The sequence below is a fragment of the Pelobates fuscus genome, chromosome 5 (genome assembly GCF_036172605.1).
Source record: "Pelobates fuscus isolate aPelFus1 chromosome 5, aPelFus1.pri, whole genome shotgun sequence".
Taxonomy (NCBI): Eukaryota; Metazoa; Chordata; class Amphibia; order Anura; family Pelobatidae; genus Pelobates; species Pelobates fuscus.
Genome location: NC_086321.1, coordinates 311835131 through 311853346, shown reverse-complemented (window position 1 = coordinate 311853346; position 18216 = coordinate 311835131). Strand labels below are relative to the sequence as shown.

The 18216-nt window shown below is 39.7% G+C and overlaps 1 protein-coding gene across 1 annotated transcript in view; it reads right to left on the bottom strand.

Annotated features, from left to right (window-relative positions):
• LOC134612223 (uncharacterized) overlaps positions 1-18216 on the bottom strand; it is a 409549-nt gene that overhangs the window by 340348 nt on the left and 50985 nt on the right. Inside the window, exon 2 of the mRNA XM_063456572.1 lies at positions 6463-6597. Coding sequence (XP_063312642.1) covers positions 6463-6597 — 135 coding nt within the window. The remainder of the gene's footprint in view (positions 1-6462; positions 6598-18216) is intronic.

Here is an 18216-nt window from a genome sequence, read left to right as displayed (position 1 = left end):
AAAAGATCGAGGCATTGGCCTGTCAGACCTTTACATAAAACTATATAATTTAACAGCCCAGGATAAAGAGAAATATTCACTAGAAAACGTTAATCTCCTTAAACAAAATAAAAATACGATAAACCAAAAGATCCTTGAGAGGATTGAATTTAATTTGAAAAGACGTAAAATTAATTATTATTATTATCGCAACAATAAAGTTGATAGAATATTACCAAATAGATTTAAAAAAAAAAAAAAAAGCACATGACAAGATCTATAATATTATTGAAGGAGATAATGTTATATTGACCCCAGATAGTATTGGTAATTCCTTGAGGAAATATTAAGAAAAGCTATAGAATTTAGAAGATAGTGGAGGCCGCCATAGATAATTACCTAGAAAACATAACATTTCCAAAAATCACTTAAGTACAAAAACATAAACTAAATCAAGAGATAACACATGAAGAAGTGAACTCAGTTATAAACAATCTTCAAACTTCAAAAACACTATGCCCTGACGGCTTCTCAAATTTGTTTTTCAAAATATTTAGAGATATTATTTCACCAAAATTAGCAGCAACATTCAATGAAATTGTCACTACAGGCAACAACAAAAGAGTTATTGAGAGCCAACAAAAAACCTATCTTGAAACTGAAAAAACCTCCAACAGATATTACGAATTATAGACCAATATCACTAATTGACACAGATGTCAAGATTTATGCTTCAGTTTTAGCCCGAAGATTAACTCCACTACTTCCTGATTTGAACCATGTTGATCAAATAGGTTTTGTTAAGGGCAGTCATTCTAGTGATAATACTCGTAGGATGATTGATGTCCTCGAATATGCTCAATCCTCAGGCACTCCCCTTTTTACCCTGTCAGTGGATGCAGAAAAGGCCTTCGACAGGGTCGGATGGGGTTAAATGAAGAAAACCTTAAAAGCTTTTGGACTCAAAGGATGGATAGCAAATGCTATCGGAGTTTTATACATTTGTCCAACAGCCAGAATAGTGGGGTCTGATTTCTGTACAGAATGGTTCGATATTACAAATGGGACTAGGCAGAGTTGCCCCCTGTCTCCCCTCTTATATGTTATTTCTATTGAGTCGCTTGCGATCACTATTGTAAACAACCCTGACATAAGAGGTATTTTTAAAGGTGACTTTGAATTGAAAATCTGTTTGTATGCAGACGACGTTCTAATTTCTATTACTAATCCTACTATGTCACTTGATTTCCTGATGCAGGAGATCCAAAAATATGGGGATATCTCCAACTATAAAATATCCATAAAAGCTTTGACTATAAATCTTAATCCTTCCTCCTTGAGTCTTTTAAAAGATAATTACAATTTCCACTGGTCTAAGAAAGATTTTCAATATCTGGGAATCATAACAGCAAACCCCAAAGACATAGTCAAAGCCAATTTTTTGAAAATGATAAAATATACTAATACAATCCTTAGGGAATGGCTTTTCCTAGAGATTTCTTGGTGGGGAAGAGTCAACACTATAAAGGCATATATTATCCCTACCTAAATGGGCTTATCTTTTTAATATGATTCCATTAAAATTTCCCAAGCCTTGGTTGGATATGGTTCAGTATTCAATATCCAACTTTATATGGAAAGGAAAGACCCCAAGAATTAAATCTTAAATATTAACAAAAAAAGCAATAAAGGAGGTATGGGATACCCTTTAATTAAGGATATATATAGGGCCAACATTATCACCTATAAACATAAATTTCAGATCCAAAACTCGAGAGAGTCAGCCTGGTTTAAGATAGAAACATTTAGAATAGAATAGCTCTCTTGATATGGGATGATTTTACCAATCTTAAATATCATTAATGCAATTTAATTCAAGTATTGTAAACCATCTTATACAGGGAGTGCAGAATTATTAGGCAAGTTGTATTTTTGAGGATTAATTTTATTATTGAACAACAACCATGTTCTCAATGAACCCAAAAAACTCATTAATATCAAAGCTGAATATTTTTGGAAGTAGTTTTTAGTTTGTTTTTAGTTTTAGCTATTTTAGGGGGATATCTGTGTGTGCAGGTGACTATTACTGTGCATAATTATTAGGCAACTTAACAAAAAACAAATATATACCCATTTCAATTATTTATTTTTACCAGTGAAACCAATATAACATCTCAACATTCACAAATATACATTTCTGACATTCAAAAACATAAAAACAAATCAGTGACCAATATAGCCACCTTTCTTTGCAAGGACACTCAAAAGCCTGCCATCCATGGATTCTGTCAGTGTTTTGATCTGTTCACCATCAACATTGCGTGCAAAAGCAACCACAGCCTCCCAGACACTGTTCAGAGAGGTGTACTGTTTTCCCTCCTTGTAAATCTCACATTTGATGATGGACCACAGGTTCTCAATGGGGTTCAGATCAGGTGAACAAGGAGGCCATGTCATTAGATTTTCTTCTTTTATACCCTTTCTTGCCAGCCACGCTGTGGAGTACTTGGACGTGTGTGATGGAGCATTGTCCTGCATGAAAATCATGTTTTTCTTGAAGGATGCAGACTTCTTCCTGTACCACTGCTTGAAGAAGGTGTCTTCCAGAAACTGGCAGTAGGACTGGGAGTTGAGCTTGACTCCATCCTCAACCCGAAAAGGCCCCACAAGCTCATCTTTGATGATACCAGCCCAAACCAGTACTCCACCTCCACCTTGCTGGCATCTGAGTCGGACTGGAGCTCTCTGCCCTTTACCAATCCAGCCACGGGCCCATCCATCTGGCCCATCAAGACTCACTCTCATTTCATCAGTCCATAAAACCTTCGAAAAATCAGTCTTGAGATATTTCTTGGCCCAGTCTTGACGTTTCAGCTTGTGTGTCTTGTTCAGTGGTGGTCGTCTTTCAGCCTTTCTTACCTTGGCCATGTCTCTGAGTATTGCACACCTTGTGCTTTTGGGCACTCCAGTGATGTTGCAGCTCTGAAATATGGGCAAACTGGTGGCAAGTGGCATCTTGGCAGCTGCACGCTTGACTTTTCTCAGTTCATGGGCAGTTATTTTGCGCCTTGGTTTTTCTACACGCTTCTTGCAACCCTGTTGACTATTTTGAATGAAACGCTTGATTGTTCGATGATCACGCTTCAGAAGCTTTGCAATTTTAAGAGTGCTGCATCCCTCTGCAAGATCTCACTATTTTGACTTTTCTGAGCCTGTCAAGTCCTTCTTTTGACCCATTTTGCCAAAGGAAAGGAAGTTGCCTAATAATTATGCACACCTGATATAGGGTGTTGATGTCATTAGACCACACCCCTTCTCATTACAGAGATGCACATCACCTAATATGCTTAATTGGTAGTAGGCTTTCGAGCCTATACAGCTTGGAGTAAGACAACATGCATAAAGAGGATGATGTGGTCAAAATACTGAATTGCCTAATAATTCTGCACTCCCTGTAGAAGAATGGCAATTAATAAAAAAGAATCTCAATATAGCTAATAGAATATTTGAGGGAGCCAATATCCGACTCCTTAAAAGAGGCATGCCTGATTTAAATCTTAGCACTCTGAGAGCTTGTAAAGACATTTTTATTGAGGAACTCCTCCAAAATTCTAGTTTGAGTTCATTTAAAAACTTAAAATCGAAACTCGATATCTCCGATAAAGAAATTTTCACTTATTTAAGAGTGAGAGTTTTTTTGAATTAATTGGCTTGAAGGAGACAAGAAGAACCTAATACATAAAATTTTTAAAAGAAGGGAGATTAAAGTAGCTATTAAAGTAGCTAGCTCCATAGCCATGGCATTTATTAGACAACCTTCAGCTAAAAAGAAATGGTAAAAAGATTTAAACCATAAAATTACAGATAAGGAATGGGGTTTACCTTTGAGATTAATTAAAAAGCATATACATTGCCTTCATATTATAGAAACATTCTTTAACCCCTTAAGGACCAAACTTCTGGAATAAAAGGGAATCATGACATGTCACACATGTCATGTGTCCTTAAGGGGTTAAAGTACTTCACAGATGGTACTTAGTTCCAACTATATTGGCTAAAATATCTGCGACTAATTCCCCACTCTGCTGGAGATGCCTAGCCCAGGAAGGATCTATTATACATATTTGGTGGAACTGTCCAAGAATAATTTCATTCAGGGACTCAATTTACTCCACTATGTCAGTTTTTAATATAAATCTAAAGAAATCTCCAGAAACCAGCCTTCTTCACCTTAAATGGGAAAAACTTCCAAAAAAAATGATCAAATATTGATTCTTCACTGTCTTATGTCCGCAAAAGTAATTATCGCAAGACCTTGGAAACATATCAACTCCAGAATTCATTCAGTATAAGAAACAACTTATATTCCAACTTGAAATGGAGAGGGGAGTTTCATATTCAAACAATACCTTAAACAATATTCACTTTTATGATCAATGGATTGAAAAGATTATAGAAACATTGTAATAGTTTATTTTGTTTAGGTAATGTGTAAATGTTTTGATAACCCTTGACTAAACAAATTATTTAGCCTGAGAAATATACTTAACAATATTATATGTATTTACCTTTTGTACTGTATTGTTTTTGTCTTTAATTGTTGTATGTATAATCTAAAATATAATGAAAAATATTTGAAACTAAATGTGCCCTGTGACCATTGAACTCCAGGCTTATTGCACAGTGACCTTCAATGATTATAATCGAAGACCAAATAATCCTTTAAAATATTTTCTTCATTCATTTCTCAAATGTGGGTTTAAAATCATCCAGAAAAATACAACATGAGGAGCTTGAGGTTCACCAATGTGACAGCAGTCTACAGGTTTCGTACATAAACACTTTTACCAGACTCGAAACACGTAGACTGCAGTCAAAATGGTGAACTGCAACATATGTTGTATGTATCTGGATGATTTAAGCCCATATGTGGGAAACGAATGAAGAAAAGATTTTAACCCCTTAAGGACACATAGCATGTGTGACATGTCATGATTCCCTTTTATTCCAGAAGTTTGGTCCTTAAGGGGTTAAAGGATTATTTGGTCTCAGGATCCCTACTGCCATCTATATATGAAATTATCAGAGTGGAAGGACTGCCACAAGCTGCTGTGACTGGTATACTTTTTTCATAGATGAAGTATCCATTGAACACTGTAATGGCAATCTGTTGGTAGGTTTCACACTAAACTGTAAAAGAGACTGGAGAGTCATTAAGCAGTCATTTACTTTTGTTATATGACACAGACCTTCTTTGCCCCATTATCCATAAAGTGAATTTTCTCTTGCATCCCAGTGAATTTCTCTATGGTGCAGCCTGCTTCTGAAGATTCATTTTATGTTTGGAACATGTAATAAACATATGCTGGAATATGGTACATACAAAATCTAGTTGTAGATGCAGAACAGGGACATAAGGCAAACAAATTCAAAATCTAAATTTTGATCCATCATAATTTCAAGCTACATGCCCACGAAGCCCCTATTCAAGCACTGGATAAATGAGTAACAACAAAGCAATAACTTCTCATTTTTGTATGCCTGGTGTGCATTAAAGGCGTACAAAACTATGCCAATAAATTACCTGATTTTGTTCTTTATTCAAAATGCTTTCTGTATTTTGGGACCGGGAAGGAGGCTGGAATTTATTTCAGCAAATGCTTCCTTACTTTTGGGACTTATTATTGGCTACTTAATGCCATTGTTTCTTTAACCAGACCCAGGAAAAAGAGTCCAGGATTTTGCCAATAACAGTTATAGTTATATTTTGTGCAATCCCTAAAATCTACTTTATTAACTTCAAAAACAAACTTGTGTCATATGCAGGGCGAGAAGGAGCATAGCATGAGAGTAAAATTGATTAAGTATGTATAATAGGGGGTGGAACTAACAGTGAGTTACTAAAAATTTGCCATGTACTGTATTCGGCAATTTGCCTTATGGAAATCCCAGATCTTTAAAACATCAAGACTAACAGAGAACTGGATAATTGAATTTGAGAAGCATGCTGTAGCGACAATTTCTAAGAAATACATATTTGATTAGTAATTGCATGTGAATGAGGCACCTTGTGTCAATAATGAGACCTGATTTTGAGATTAGAAGGAAGATTTAATGTATACTCTAAGCACAATAGCAAGTATAGCATGCTGGTCATAGTGCCAGGAGTCTCCTAGCGTCATCAAATGGTAAGTTGTCCAACAGTTTACAAGTGGTTTGACTCAATTTCTGCACTCCTTTTGGTCTGCATTGATATGCTAAAGCTAAAGTTCATACTTGCAAATTAGCATACAAACGTTGGGCATGATTCACTGGCCAAGAATGTTAGCTGACATGATAACCACTGAGCATTATTTTTCTGTTTTCCATATCCTGTAGAGTACTTCTGTTTAACTTAATAAGCTAAAAATAAATTGTTTTTAAAGAGTAAGAACCTGAAAATAATGTTATGGGAAACACAAATTTTTAAGCTATTTGACTTACCTTCTTTAAGACTTTGCCTGCAGTCTGTGGAGCTATAGGAGAATCACAATCTGAGAACGTTCGTGGAGTGCATGGCTCCTTTGGTAGTTCAGGAAGAATTTTACGAGATCGCAGAAACATTTTTGTGTTTGGATACTGGGATAAAAGGATGAAAAACTCATTAGGATGTGAAAAAAACTGGTTATATTAGTATCTTTATGTACTTTTTAATAAAGGAAAGTTAGCTGCTGATGGAATGTTATTATATTTATGCTTTTTGATATGTGATATGTAATATGTTAAAGGATCACTATAGTGTCAGGAAAACAAATCTGTTTTCCTGACACTATAGTACCCTGAGGGTGCCCCCATCCTCAGGGTCCCCCTCCCGTGGTGCTGAAAGGGATAAAAACCCTTCAGTTACTCACCTTCTTCAACCGCCGTCAGCTCCCCCGTCTGACATATGCGGAGCGGAATGCGCGCGCGCATTCAGAGTGTCCATAGGAAAGCATTTTTCAATGCTTTCCTATGGACGCTCTGGGTAATGGAGGGAATAAATGCCTCCAGTGTCGCAGATGCGCCTCTAGTGGCTGTCCGGAAGACAGCCACTAGAGGCTGGCTTAACCCCAAATGTAATCATAGCAGTTTCTCTGAGTTCACTCCTCCCAGCATTCAGACAGCCCGCGCAGGAGGAGGGAGTCAGAGTGGGAACTCTGACTCCCATGAACCTGAGCCACCACTGGACTTAAAAGGTAGGAAACAGGAAGGTGACTAAAATATTTTGTGTGTGTTTGTATGTGTATTTGTATGTATGTGTGTCTTATATATGTGTATCGGTCTGTCTGTATGTATATATCTGTCTGTGTGTGCCTGTTTGTTTATATGTGTCTTTGTGTGTGTGTGCCTGTCTGTGCCTGTGTGTGTGATGGTCTTTATGGATCTGTCTGTATATGTGTGTATGTATGTATGTGTATCTGTGTGTGTCTCTCTCTATCTGGGGGGGGGGGGGTCCACGGATCAGTTTCGCACCGGGCCCCATAGATTGTGTGTACGCCACTGCTACCCTCTCTATACATTAAGACCAGTTGTAACTATCTGATTAGATAAAGAGTAAAAGCACAGTAAATACAATGTGTTCGTGTATTGTAATTGTAATGTATTGTATTGTAATAAGGGAGATACCATTTTTTAGGGGGAGGCGCTGGGGGCAGTAAATCAATATGTTCGTATATAAAAGAAAATAAAAGTCTCCAAAATAAAAAAAAAGTTGTAATGAAGGAAACATTTTTTAGAGGGAAGGGTTGGGGGGCAATAAATGCAATGTGTTCATATAAAAAAAAAAAAAAAGACTGCAAAATAATACAAAAACATTGTAATGAGGGAGATTTTTTTTAGGGGGAGGGGGTGGGGGCAGAACCATATATGCAATGTGTACATTTATAAAATAAAAAAAAATCTGAAAAATAATTTTAAAAAAAAGATTGTAATGAGTGAGATTCTTTTTGGAGGGGGTGCAGTACAATAAATGCAATGTGTACATATATAAAAATAAATAATCTGCAAAATAGAAAAATCTTGTAATGGGGAAGATGTTTTTTTTTTTTTTAAGAGAGGGGGTGGGGAACAGTACAATATTTGTAATGTGCACATTTATTAAAAAAAATATCTGCAAATTAAAGTTGTGTTCTAAAAATCTAGAAATTTGCTCAGCTTTATTCTCTCTCACTAAAGTGACATTTGATTAGCAGATTAAATCTTAGATTTAAATCTGTAGATTTAGAAATACTGATCCCTGCTAATAAAATCTACTGTTTTAACGTAGTAATATACACAGGAATATTAAAGGGACACTATAATCACCAGAACAACTACAGCTTAATGTGTTTAATCTGGTGTCATATAGTCATTCCCTATAGGCATTTTAATGTAAACAGTGCCTTATCAGATGGCCGCTAGAGGTGCTTTCTGGGTCAGTGCTGCATAATGTGCATTGCTGACGATTTGCGCCACGCCAGGGCCGGACTGGGGATACAAAGCAGCCCTGGAAAAAAAAAAATCTATGCCAGCCCCATAAGTCATTGCGCCATATATTGCCGTATGTAATATGTAAGGCAATGTCTTGCCACCCCAGATGGTGGAGTAATATATATATATATATATATATATATATATATATATATATATATATATATATATATATTATATACATATATTGCTTTTTTTAATATATAATATTGGTCCTTTTAATTTAATTATACATTGTGACACCTCTAGTGAGTCACTCAGACAGTCACTAGAGGTGCTTCCTGTGTCAGTGCTGCACAGCGTGATTGCACAGTGTGCAGCACCTACTATCAGGGCCTTTGCAGCCAATCCTATGGCAGAGCATTGGATTGGCTCAGATCATCATGCTTGATGATCTCAGCCACAGAGGCAGGGCCAGTCGAGGGGAGACCAGCACGGCGTGGGGAGAAAAAAAAAGGTGAGTAAAAACACTTTTTAAATACACACAGATACACCATGACACAGACACACACACACACACCATGACACAGACACACACACACCATGACACAGACACAGACACACCATGACACAGACACAGACACACCATGACACAGACACACACACACCATGACACAGACACACACACACCATGACACATCCACACACACACCATGACACATCCACACACACCATGACACATCCACACACACCATGACACATCCACACACACCATGACACATCCACACACACCATGACACATCCACACACACCATGACACATCCACACACACCATGACACATCCACACACACCATGACACATCCACACACACCATGACACATCCACACACACCATGACACATCCACACACACCATGACACATCCACACACACCATGACACATCCACACACACCATGACACATCCACACACACCATGACACATCCACACACACCATGACACATCCACACACACATACACTCACACTGACACTGACAGAATTACACATTTTACCTGTGGGTGACCGGCTGGGTGGGCTAGTGGCCGCAGGGGGAGGTCTTCTGCTGCCCGCTGACTGAGGGAGGCCTGCTGGCCGCTGGCTGGGGGAGGTCTGCTGGCCGGCGGCCACTGGCTGGGGGAGGTCTGCTGGCGGCCACAGGGGGAGCAGGCTGTTCTGTCTCTGCTCCCCCGCGCACTAGAAAGAGACTGGCACCGGAATATGACGTCATATTCCGGCCCCGGTCTCATTAAGCTGCACGCGAGGGCGGGGGAGCAGAGACAGAACAGCCTTCTCCCCCTGCGGCCACCAGCAGACCTCCCCCAGCCAGCGGCCAGCAGACCCAGCTGTCTGCCCGGCCCCAGGGGGCGGCGGCCCACAGGGAAATTTCCCGGTATCCCGGTGGGCCAGTCCGGCCCTGCGCCACGCTGTACACTCCCCATAGAGATGTATTAATTCAATGCAGCTCTATAAGGAGATGCTGATTGGTGAAGGCAGTATTTTGCCATGCATGCACAATAGCTTCTCAATGCTTTCCTATGGGAAAGCAGTGTATTGGCTGAGATATACTCAAACACTGCCCAGTCCTGTGTGTTGTATTGGTGAGGTGATGTGTGATACACTTACATATTGCACTTTATTCTATTGCTGTAGAGCTCAGTGATACACTTATATGCTGCACATAGACAGGATCTCTTGGCCAGAGGCGGCTCTCTAATTAGGCGATTTAGGCAGCCTCTCGTTAAAAGAGCCTCGCGGCTGCCTAAACCGTGTAATCATAGAGCTGCAGTGCTTCACCAATATTAACTTACTGCCGGCAGTGTTTCTTAGTACAAAAATATAATTGAAGCCTCCCATTCCGCTGCCGCGGCGCTACTAATACAAGATGAAACCCCTTGCATAGCTGGTTTCTTTAAAACACATGGATATAACTGACAAGTTAAAATGGTCTGATTCTCAAACCAGGGTTGTCCGGCTCATTACACCCTGTTCCAAATTATTATGCAAATGATATTTTTCTCATTTACCTAAATAATTAATGTAAATAACAGTCAGCATAATTCTCATGTTATCAACTATTGAGTACAATTCAAATTTTATTGAACAAACCTGATAACAGTATTTAAAAAAAAAAAAAAACATAAACTTACAATGCACTGTTCCAAATTATTACGCACAGTAAGTTTCAAAACACTTTATAGGTTGTAAAGAACTGAAAATGGTCATTTGTTGTGTTTGCAACAATATTTACTGAAATCAAAAGCTATTTCAATCAAACTTATAACAACATTTTAAGTTTTTAAACATTTTAACAGGTCACGTTACATTTTAACATAGGACCCCTTATTTGGTAGGAGCTTTACAAGTCTTGCATCCATTGAACTTGTGAGTTTTTGGACAGTTTCTGCTTGAATTTGTTTGCAAGAAGTCAGAATAGCCTCCCAGAGCTGCTGTTTGGATGTAAACTGCCTCCCACCCTCATAGATCTTTTGCTTGAGGATGCTCCAAAACTTCTCAATAGGATTGAGGTCAGGGGAGGATGGAGGCTGTGACGGACCGCTGGCACTCCGACCGAGTACCTCCGCCAATCAATGCTCCTAGTGCTCGTTGAGGACTCCAAGCACTCCACCTGACACCATCAGCACTGCAGACCCCACTTCCAGCGCTGCAGCTGTGCCGGGGTCTCGCCGTCTCCACCCACCCAGGACCCAAGGCCAGGATCCAGCTCCCAGTGCATGAACCTCTCTTTCCACAGAGAGCATAACAGGAACAGAACAGCTCTTACAAGAGCTCAGTGATTATAGCAAAAGAGAATAACGAGCATAGCAATCCCTTGTAGCCGATTCCCCCAATAAGAGACAGGACTCAGATTGAGGGTGAAGAAGAACTCCAGTTTTAATCACTCTGCTTTTATGCCCATTTTACAAACATAGTACTGCCCACAGGGTTTTGTAAAACAACCAATAAAATACGTACATTACAATAAAACACTCCCAGCAATTACACACAAACACTCCCCTCTGCCTGCGATATAATTACTCTACACAATGGGTTAAAGTAATTATCACAGGCAGGAAAAATGCACTTTTTACACATACACTGTAACATTAAAAATATACATTAAATCTTCATAAAAGTTACATAATAATCAGCATACATAATTACACACATATCCAAAATTCAGCCAATTCCTTCCAGGGGTTAAAAAGTTCCTGAAGAAGTCTGAACATTGGAAAAGACGAAACGCGTTGAGCAGCTTTCTATCCTGACAGTTGAAGCATCTGGTGGTGAATACCTTATTCCATCTCTTTCTGCAGTTTTGCACAGACCTCTACACAGATTGCCTAACTGGGGGATTCAGCCTATTTGAGGCACCAGCTTTTAAGCACATATTGAAGGTTTTCAATTGTGCCACATCGTTTGTGAGTGTTTTTATCCTATATGTTTTACCATTTCTTTATGTAAGTTTGCACTATGATGTTTTCCTTTTTTTTTTTTCTTTTCATATAAATGTTCCATGTCCATCTGCTGGAGGGCAACTATATTCAGCATTTGTCTTTTGTGATAAGTGGCGCACTATTTCTGTATGGTATATACAGTTTTGTTTGCACATTTGGTTAAAAAGTTAGCTGGAAGTCCTTTATGACCGACCACTAGCACATTTTCATGCCCAAAACAGTTCCATAGATTTGGGCTGTGCGGTCGGTCAATTTCACACTGAAAAAATGACTATGTCCCATCGCCGAACGGGACTTAGTCTCTGCGGCTGCAAACTTAGTAAGGGTCAGTGGTGTTTGTGGAACTGTGTAGCCGATTTCAGTTCCATGAATTTGCCTACACACACCGCTAACCGCGTTCGGCTGAAAAAAGATGGCCGCCGCATGTTCATTTGCACGAACAGCGCCCTCCTCCCCCAGCGGTCGGCAATTTACCTACAGCAGGCTCCCAGCCTGGGAGGTAAATTGCCTGCACGCTTCCACTTCTGGGTGGTCCGCCTGTGTGGTACTTGGTTCAGCAAGCCCCATTTACTGAACCAAGTGGGAAAAGGGCACAAAAAGTATTTTAGGTTACAGGGGACACAGTCTTAAAGAGGCATTGTTCCCAAAAGTCACAGTATGTCCCCAGATGGTTCTTAAAGGGCCAGAAGCAGCACAATAAAAAACCATTATGCCAAAATACTGTATTTAAAGGGCCAAACCTCCCAGGGACTATAATCACATGGCAAGAGGCTGGCAAGTAGTCTTCTCCAGGCACAAGTGGCAATGTTAATTTCGCCACAGAGGCCACACCATGACTTTCTCTCCTTTTATCCCCATAGCAGCCATTGATGCAGAGGTATTCTTTGCAGCATTAGATGGTGCATTGTCATGCATGAAGATGATTTTATTACGGAAAGCATAGTTCTTCCTTCTGTACCAGGGAAGAAAGTGGTCAGTCAGAAACTCCACATACTTTGCAGAGGTCATCTTTACACCTTCGGGGACCCTAAAGGGGCCGACCAGCTCTCTTCCCATGATTTAGGCCCAAAACATGACTCCACCACCGCCTTGCTGACGTCGCAGCCTTGTTGGAACAGGGTGGCCGTCCACCAACCATCCACTACTTCATCTATCTGGACCATCCAGGATTGCACGGCACTCATCAGTGAACAGGACTGTTTTAAAATTAGTCTTCATGTATTTTTCTGCCCAATGTATCCATTTCTGCTTGTGAGCATTGGTTAGTAGTGGCCGAATAGCTGCAAGACTCTGGAGGACTCTACACCTTGATGTCCTTGGGACTCCAGAGGTACCAGCAGCTTCAAATATAGGTTTGCTGCTATGTAATGGTATTTTAGCAGCTGCTCTCTTGATCTGATGCATGGATCTGGCAGAAATCTTCCTCAATGTGCCTTTATCTGCACGAACCTGTCTGTGCTCTGAATCAGCCACAAATCTCTTAATAGTTCGATGATCACGCTTACGTTTTCATGAAATACCTAATGTTTTCATACCTCGTCCAAGGCATTGAACTATTTCACTCTTTTCGGCAGCAGAGAGATCCTTTTTCTTCCCCATATTGCATTAAAATGGTGCTCTGCTTAATAATTTGGAACACCCTCCTTTAGTAGTTTTTCCTTAAATTGGACTCACCTGGCAATCTAATTATCACAGGTGTCCAAGATTGTTTTCAGTGATCAAAAGAGCCCTGAGACACAATGCCATCCATGAGTTAAACTGAAAAACAAAATATTTAATCTTTGTGACACTTAAATAGAATTTGCATAATAATTTGGAACAGGGTGTAAGTTAGACATCACAGGCTATTAACCTAAGGTTAGTTTGACACTTTTTACGTAGCCATTTCATCGCCAATCTCTGCTAAATATTGGAGTAAAATTGTGTTTTTTGTTTATTTTGTCCATATACACATATAACAATAAAGCTTGTGCGTGCTATTCCTGCACAGAACCCCATATTGTGTTCAGCTACATCTGCTGAGTATAACGATAAACACATTGTATGCCTTTGGCACTATTCTGTAAAGCTACAATGCCATAAGAGACAAGGCTATTTTAGTTTCTATAGTTAGAATTTTCGTAGATGGATTTGACGGGCCTATGTCTCATTTTAAGGTATTATAGCAGTGTGACTGTTCAAATAACCCCACAAAGGGCTTTCATTTGATAAGGCAAACACCCCAGGGTACCTTATGTGGTGTATATTGTGCCTTAACTTGTCACTAGAGTTGAGCGAACTCGGACTGTAAAGTTCGGGTTCGTACCGAACATTACGTTTTTTGGCCCCCGGACCCGAACACTGTATCACTGTATGTTAGGGTTGGAGTTCGGTGTTCGGCGATTTAATGGCACGTTTTGAAAGGCTGCAAGGCAGCCAATCAACAAGCGTTTGACTCGTGTGCCCTTAGAAGCCATCACAGCCATGCCTACTAATGGCCTCTATATATAAGCTGGAGTCACATAGCGCCGCACACACATGAGCTCTTATTAGTGTAGGGAGAGGATGCTGCCACTGTGAGGGACAGCTTAGTAAAGAATTCTGCAAACTAGTACATTAGTGGGGTGCACTTAATATCTGAGAGTCAAATAGAAGTGTCAAATACTGCTGTCACATCGCAGTTTTAAAACTTAACATATTTTGGGTGCTAAACTGCTAAATAGTATTTTAGTGGGGTGCACTTCATATCTGAGAGTCAAATAGAAGCGTCTAATAGTGCGCTTACAGCGCACTTGTAAACATTCTAATTTTCTGGATGCTAATCTGCTAAATAGTACATATTGGGCGTGCTCTTCATATCTGAGAGTCAAATAGAAGTGTCTAATAGTGCGCTTACAGAGCACTTGTAAACATTCTAATTGTTTTGCTGCTAATCTGCTCAATAGTACATTTGGGGCGTGCTCTTCATATCTGAGAGTCAAATCGAAGCGTAACTTTGATTCGAATTTACTACATCGGTCACTTGTAATATTGTTTCACACCTACAACACTTGTTACACAGATCTAAGTGATCAAAAACAGATATTTTCTACACTAGAAACTACCAGATAACAATGTGCTATATTTAAACCAGTTATCAATAGCTAAGAGGTACTTAACCCCTTCAGGACGGGTGACGGACGAGGTCTGTCATCCTGGGGATACCCTTAACGATGGGTGACGGACCTCGTCCGTCACGCGGTAAAATTAACCCCAGATCGCGGAGTTAATGGTGCTCCGGTCTGCCTCTGCATTAGAGGCAGACCAGGAGCACCGGATCGGGCTGTCCCAGCACATGTGCCCGCTCTGACAGCATGTCAGAGCGGGCACATGTGCTGTGTATACTCACCTTCCGCCTCCCTGCACTTCCGGGTTTACTGTGAAGTGCAGGGAGACGGATCAGTGCTGATCCTGCCCCCTGTGTAAAAAAATAAAGTTTTAATAAAATCCCACCCCCCCTTTACCCATTTTAATAAAAAATTAACCCCTTCCCTGCCAATTGATCACTGACTACAGTGATCAATTGGCAGGGATTACATTTTACTGTCATCTGATTTTATTTTTTAACCCCTGAGGGTTAATTATTATTTTTTTTAACCCTCAGGGGTTAAATTTATTTTATTAATTAATTTAAATATTTTAAAATTATATATTTAGCTAACTGGGGTGGGTGGAAGTTAGTGGGGAATTTGGGGATTTTGAGTTAGGCTAACTAGGGGTTAACGTTAAAAAAAGTTTTAAAATAAGCTTTAAAAAGTTAAAAATTACTTTTTAAAAAAGTTTTAATAACATTTAAGAAAAGAAAAAAAAAAAAAGACACCCGCCTTTACCCAGTCCAAATAAAAATGAACCCCTTCCCTGCCAGTCGATCACTGCCTACAGTGATCAAAATACAGATCACAGTATTATACTGTGATCTAATTTGTTTTAACCCCTGAGGATTAACTTTTATGTATTAACTCTCAGGGGTTCAATTTATTTAATTAATTAATTTAAATATTTTATAATTATATATTTTGCTAGCTGAGATGGGTGGGAGTTATGGGCAAATGGGGAATTTACGGTTAGTGCTGCTTACTGCTAGGTAGGGGTTAACGGTAAAAAAAGCTTAGAAAAATGTTAAATCTGTAAAAAAAGTTTTAAGAAAGTTTAAAAAGTTTTAAAAAAAATAAGCAAAACAAAAGTTTACAAAACTGGTTTTAAAAAGTTTAAAAAAGTAAAAAAATACATAAAAAAATACTCATTACCACTACACCTGGAACAAACTAGAGAAAAAATGATCCCACGCTAAGGTTCAAAATATGCCTTCTGAATTACCACAGGGTGTTTTCTTTAATAAATAGTATGTGTTTGGGGGGAAGTTTCAATAACCAACCATCTAAACTACTCCTAACTGGAACATGGACACAGCGTAAAACTTCAAAGTTAGAAAAAAACTGAATGGCTGCGTCTCAAATGTGCCCCTTCAACATTCACATATACCTGGCAAAGGTACATACGGGGGTATTGCTGTACTCAGACGACATAGCTGAGCAACATATGAAGTATTATACAGTCATAGCACACAATGTTTACAAAATATACTGTGCAAACTCACTTTGTGTGTCAAAAAGGCAGAAAAAATGCTTATTACCACTACACTTTGTACAAGCTAGCGGAAAAATGATCCCATGCCAAGGTTCAAAATATGCCTTTTGAAATACCCTGGGATGTCATCTTTAAGAAATGGTATAGCTTTATGGGGTATTTGGTTTATATAGCCTGGTAAAATACTCTAAAATGCGACATGGGCAGAGCGCAAAAATTTAAAGTTTGAAAAAAAACTGGAATGGCTATGTCACAAATGTGCCCCTCCAATGTCCACATATACCTTGCAAATGTACATACGGGTGTATTGCTGTACTCAGCCAACATAGCTGAGCAACATATGAAGTATTTTACAGTCGTAGCACACATAAGGTTTGCAAAATATACTGTGCAAACTCACTTTGTGTGTCAAAAAGGCAGAAAAAACGCTTATTACCACTACACTTGGTACAAGCTAGCGAAAAATGATCCCACGCTAAGGTTCAAAATATGCCTTTTGAAATACCCTGGGATGTGTTCTTTAAGAAATGGTATGCCTTTATGGTGTAGTTGTAATATGTAGCCTGCTCAAGTGCTCCAAAGTGGAACACCGACACATCAAAACCCTCCATGAAAATTCACACTTATTATGAATCATGAAAATATTGCCAAAGACATACAATGGGGGTGTCATTTTACTCAGAAGACTTAGCTGAGCATAATATGGGAGGTTTAAACTTAGTGGCACATATGAAATATACAAAAGGCCCAGCAAAAATGTAATCCGTATGTAAAAAATGCCCAAAATAATTTACCACATACTTTGGCATATATTGGTGAAAAAATGGGGGCATGTTGGGGCGTGGCCTAGCTCTCGCCGTGGACGGACGCATGTGAGTGAAGCTCCGTTCCACACCGGCCTAACCAGTGACTGTAACCAGCGTGATTGACCCGCACAACTTACACACAGAAGCCCCAACATGGCGCAATCTGAGGGGAAGCGAAACCCCGAAAAACCAGACAAAACGGGGTTCTTTATGGCCCGAAATCAGCTGCCCAAAACCCAGGGAGCGCCGGACCCAGACCAAGATGGCGACGACACGCTGCCACTACAAGCATCCCCAGGGGATAGAGGCACACCTGTTATGCAAGATATACTCCAGGCATGCCTGGATGAAATGTCTCACAAGCTATTACACAGCATTAACAAATCTATATCAGACCCAAGAAAGGACGTCCAAGACTTGGGAGACAGAACGTCTAACATGGAAAACCGCATGGGTGAGTATGCGGAAGCACATAATGACATGGCGGATCATGTGCAAAAACTGGAACAAACACTTGAGACCTGCCAAACTAAATTTATGGACCTAGAAGATAGATCTAGGAGGCAGAATATCCGTCTCAGAGGCGTGCCTGAAAGCGTTACACAACCGGACATTATGGCGTACCTGACGGATTTCTTCAAAGCACTTGCACCCGACTTACCGGCAGACATCCTACTTATGGACAGGGCACATAGAGTTGCAAAACCGAATTTGTTGCCTGAGGAAGCACCCAGAGACATACTTACGCATCTCCATTATTTTCACGCCAAGGAAGCGCTGATGAAGGCGTCCAGGCAGCGCAAAGATCTTCCTGCCCCATTCAACACAATACAATTATACACAGACCTCTCAGCGCAAACCCTACAAAAACGGAGAGAATATAAAGCAATAACAGAAGCGCTCAGG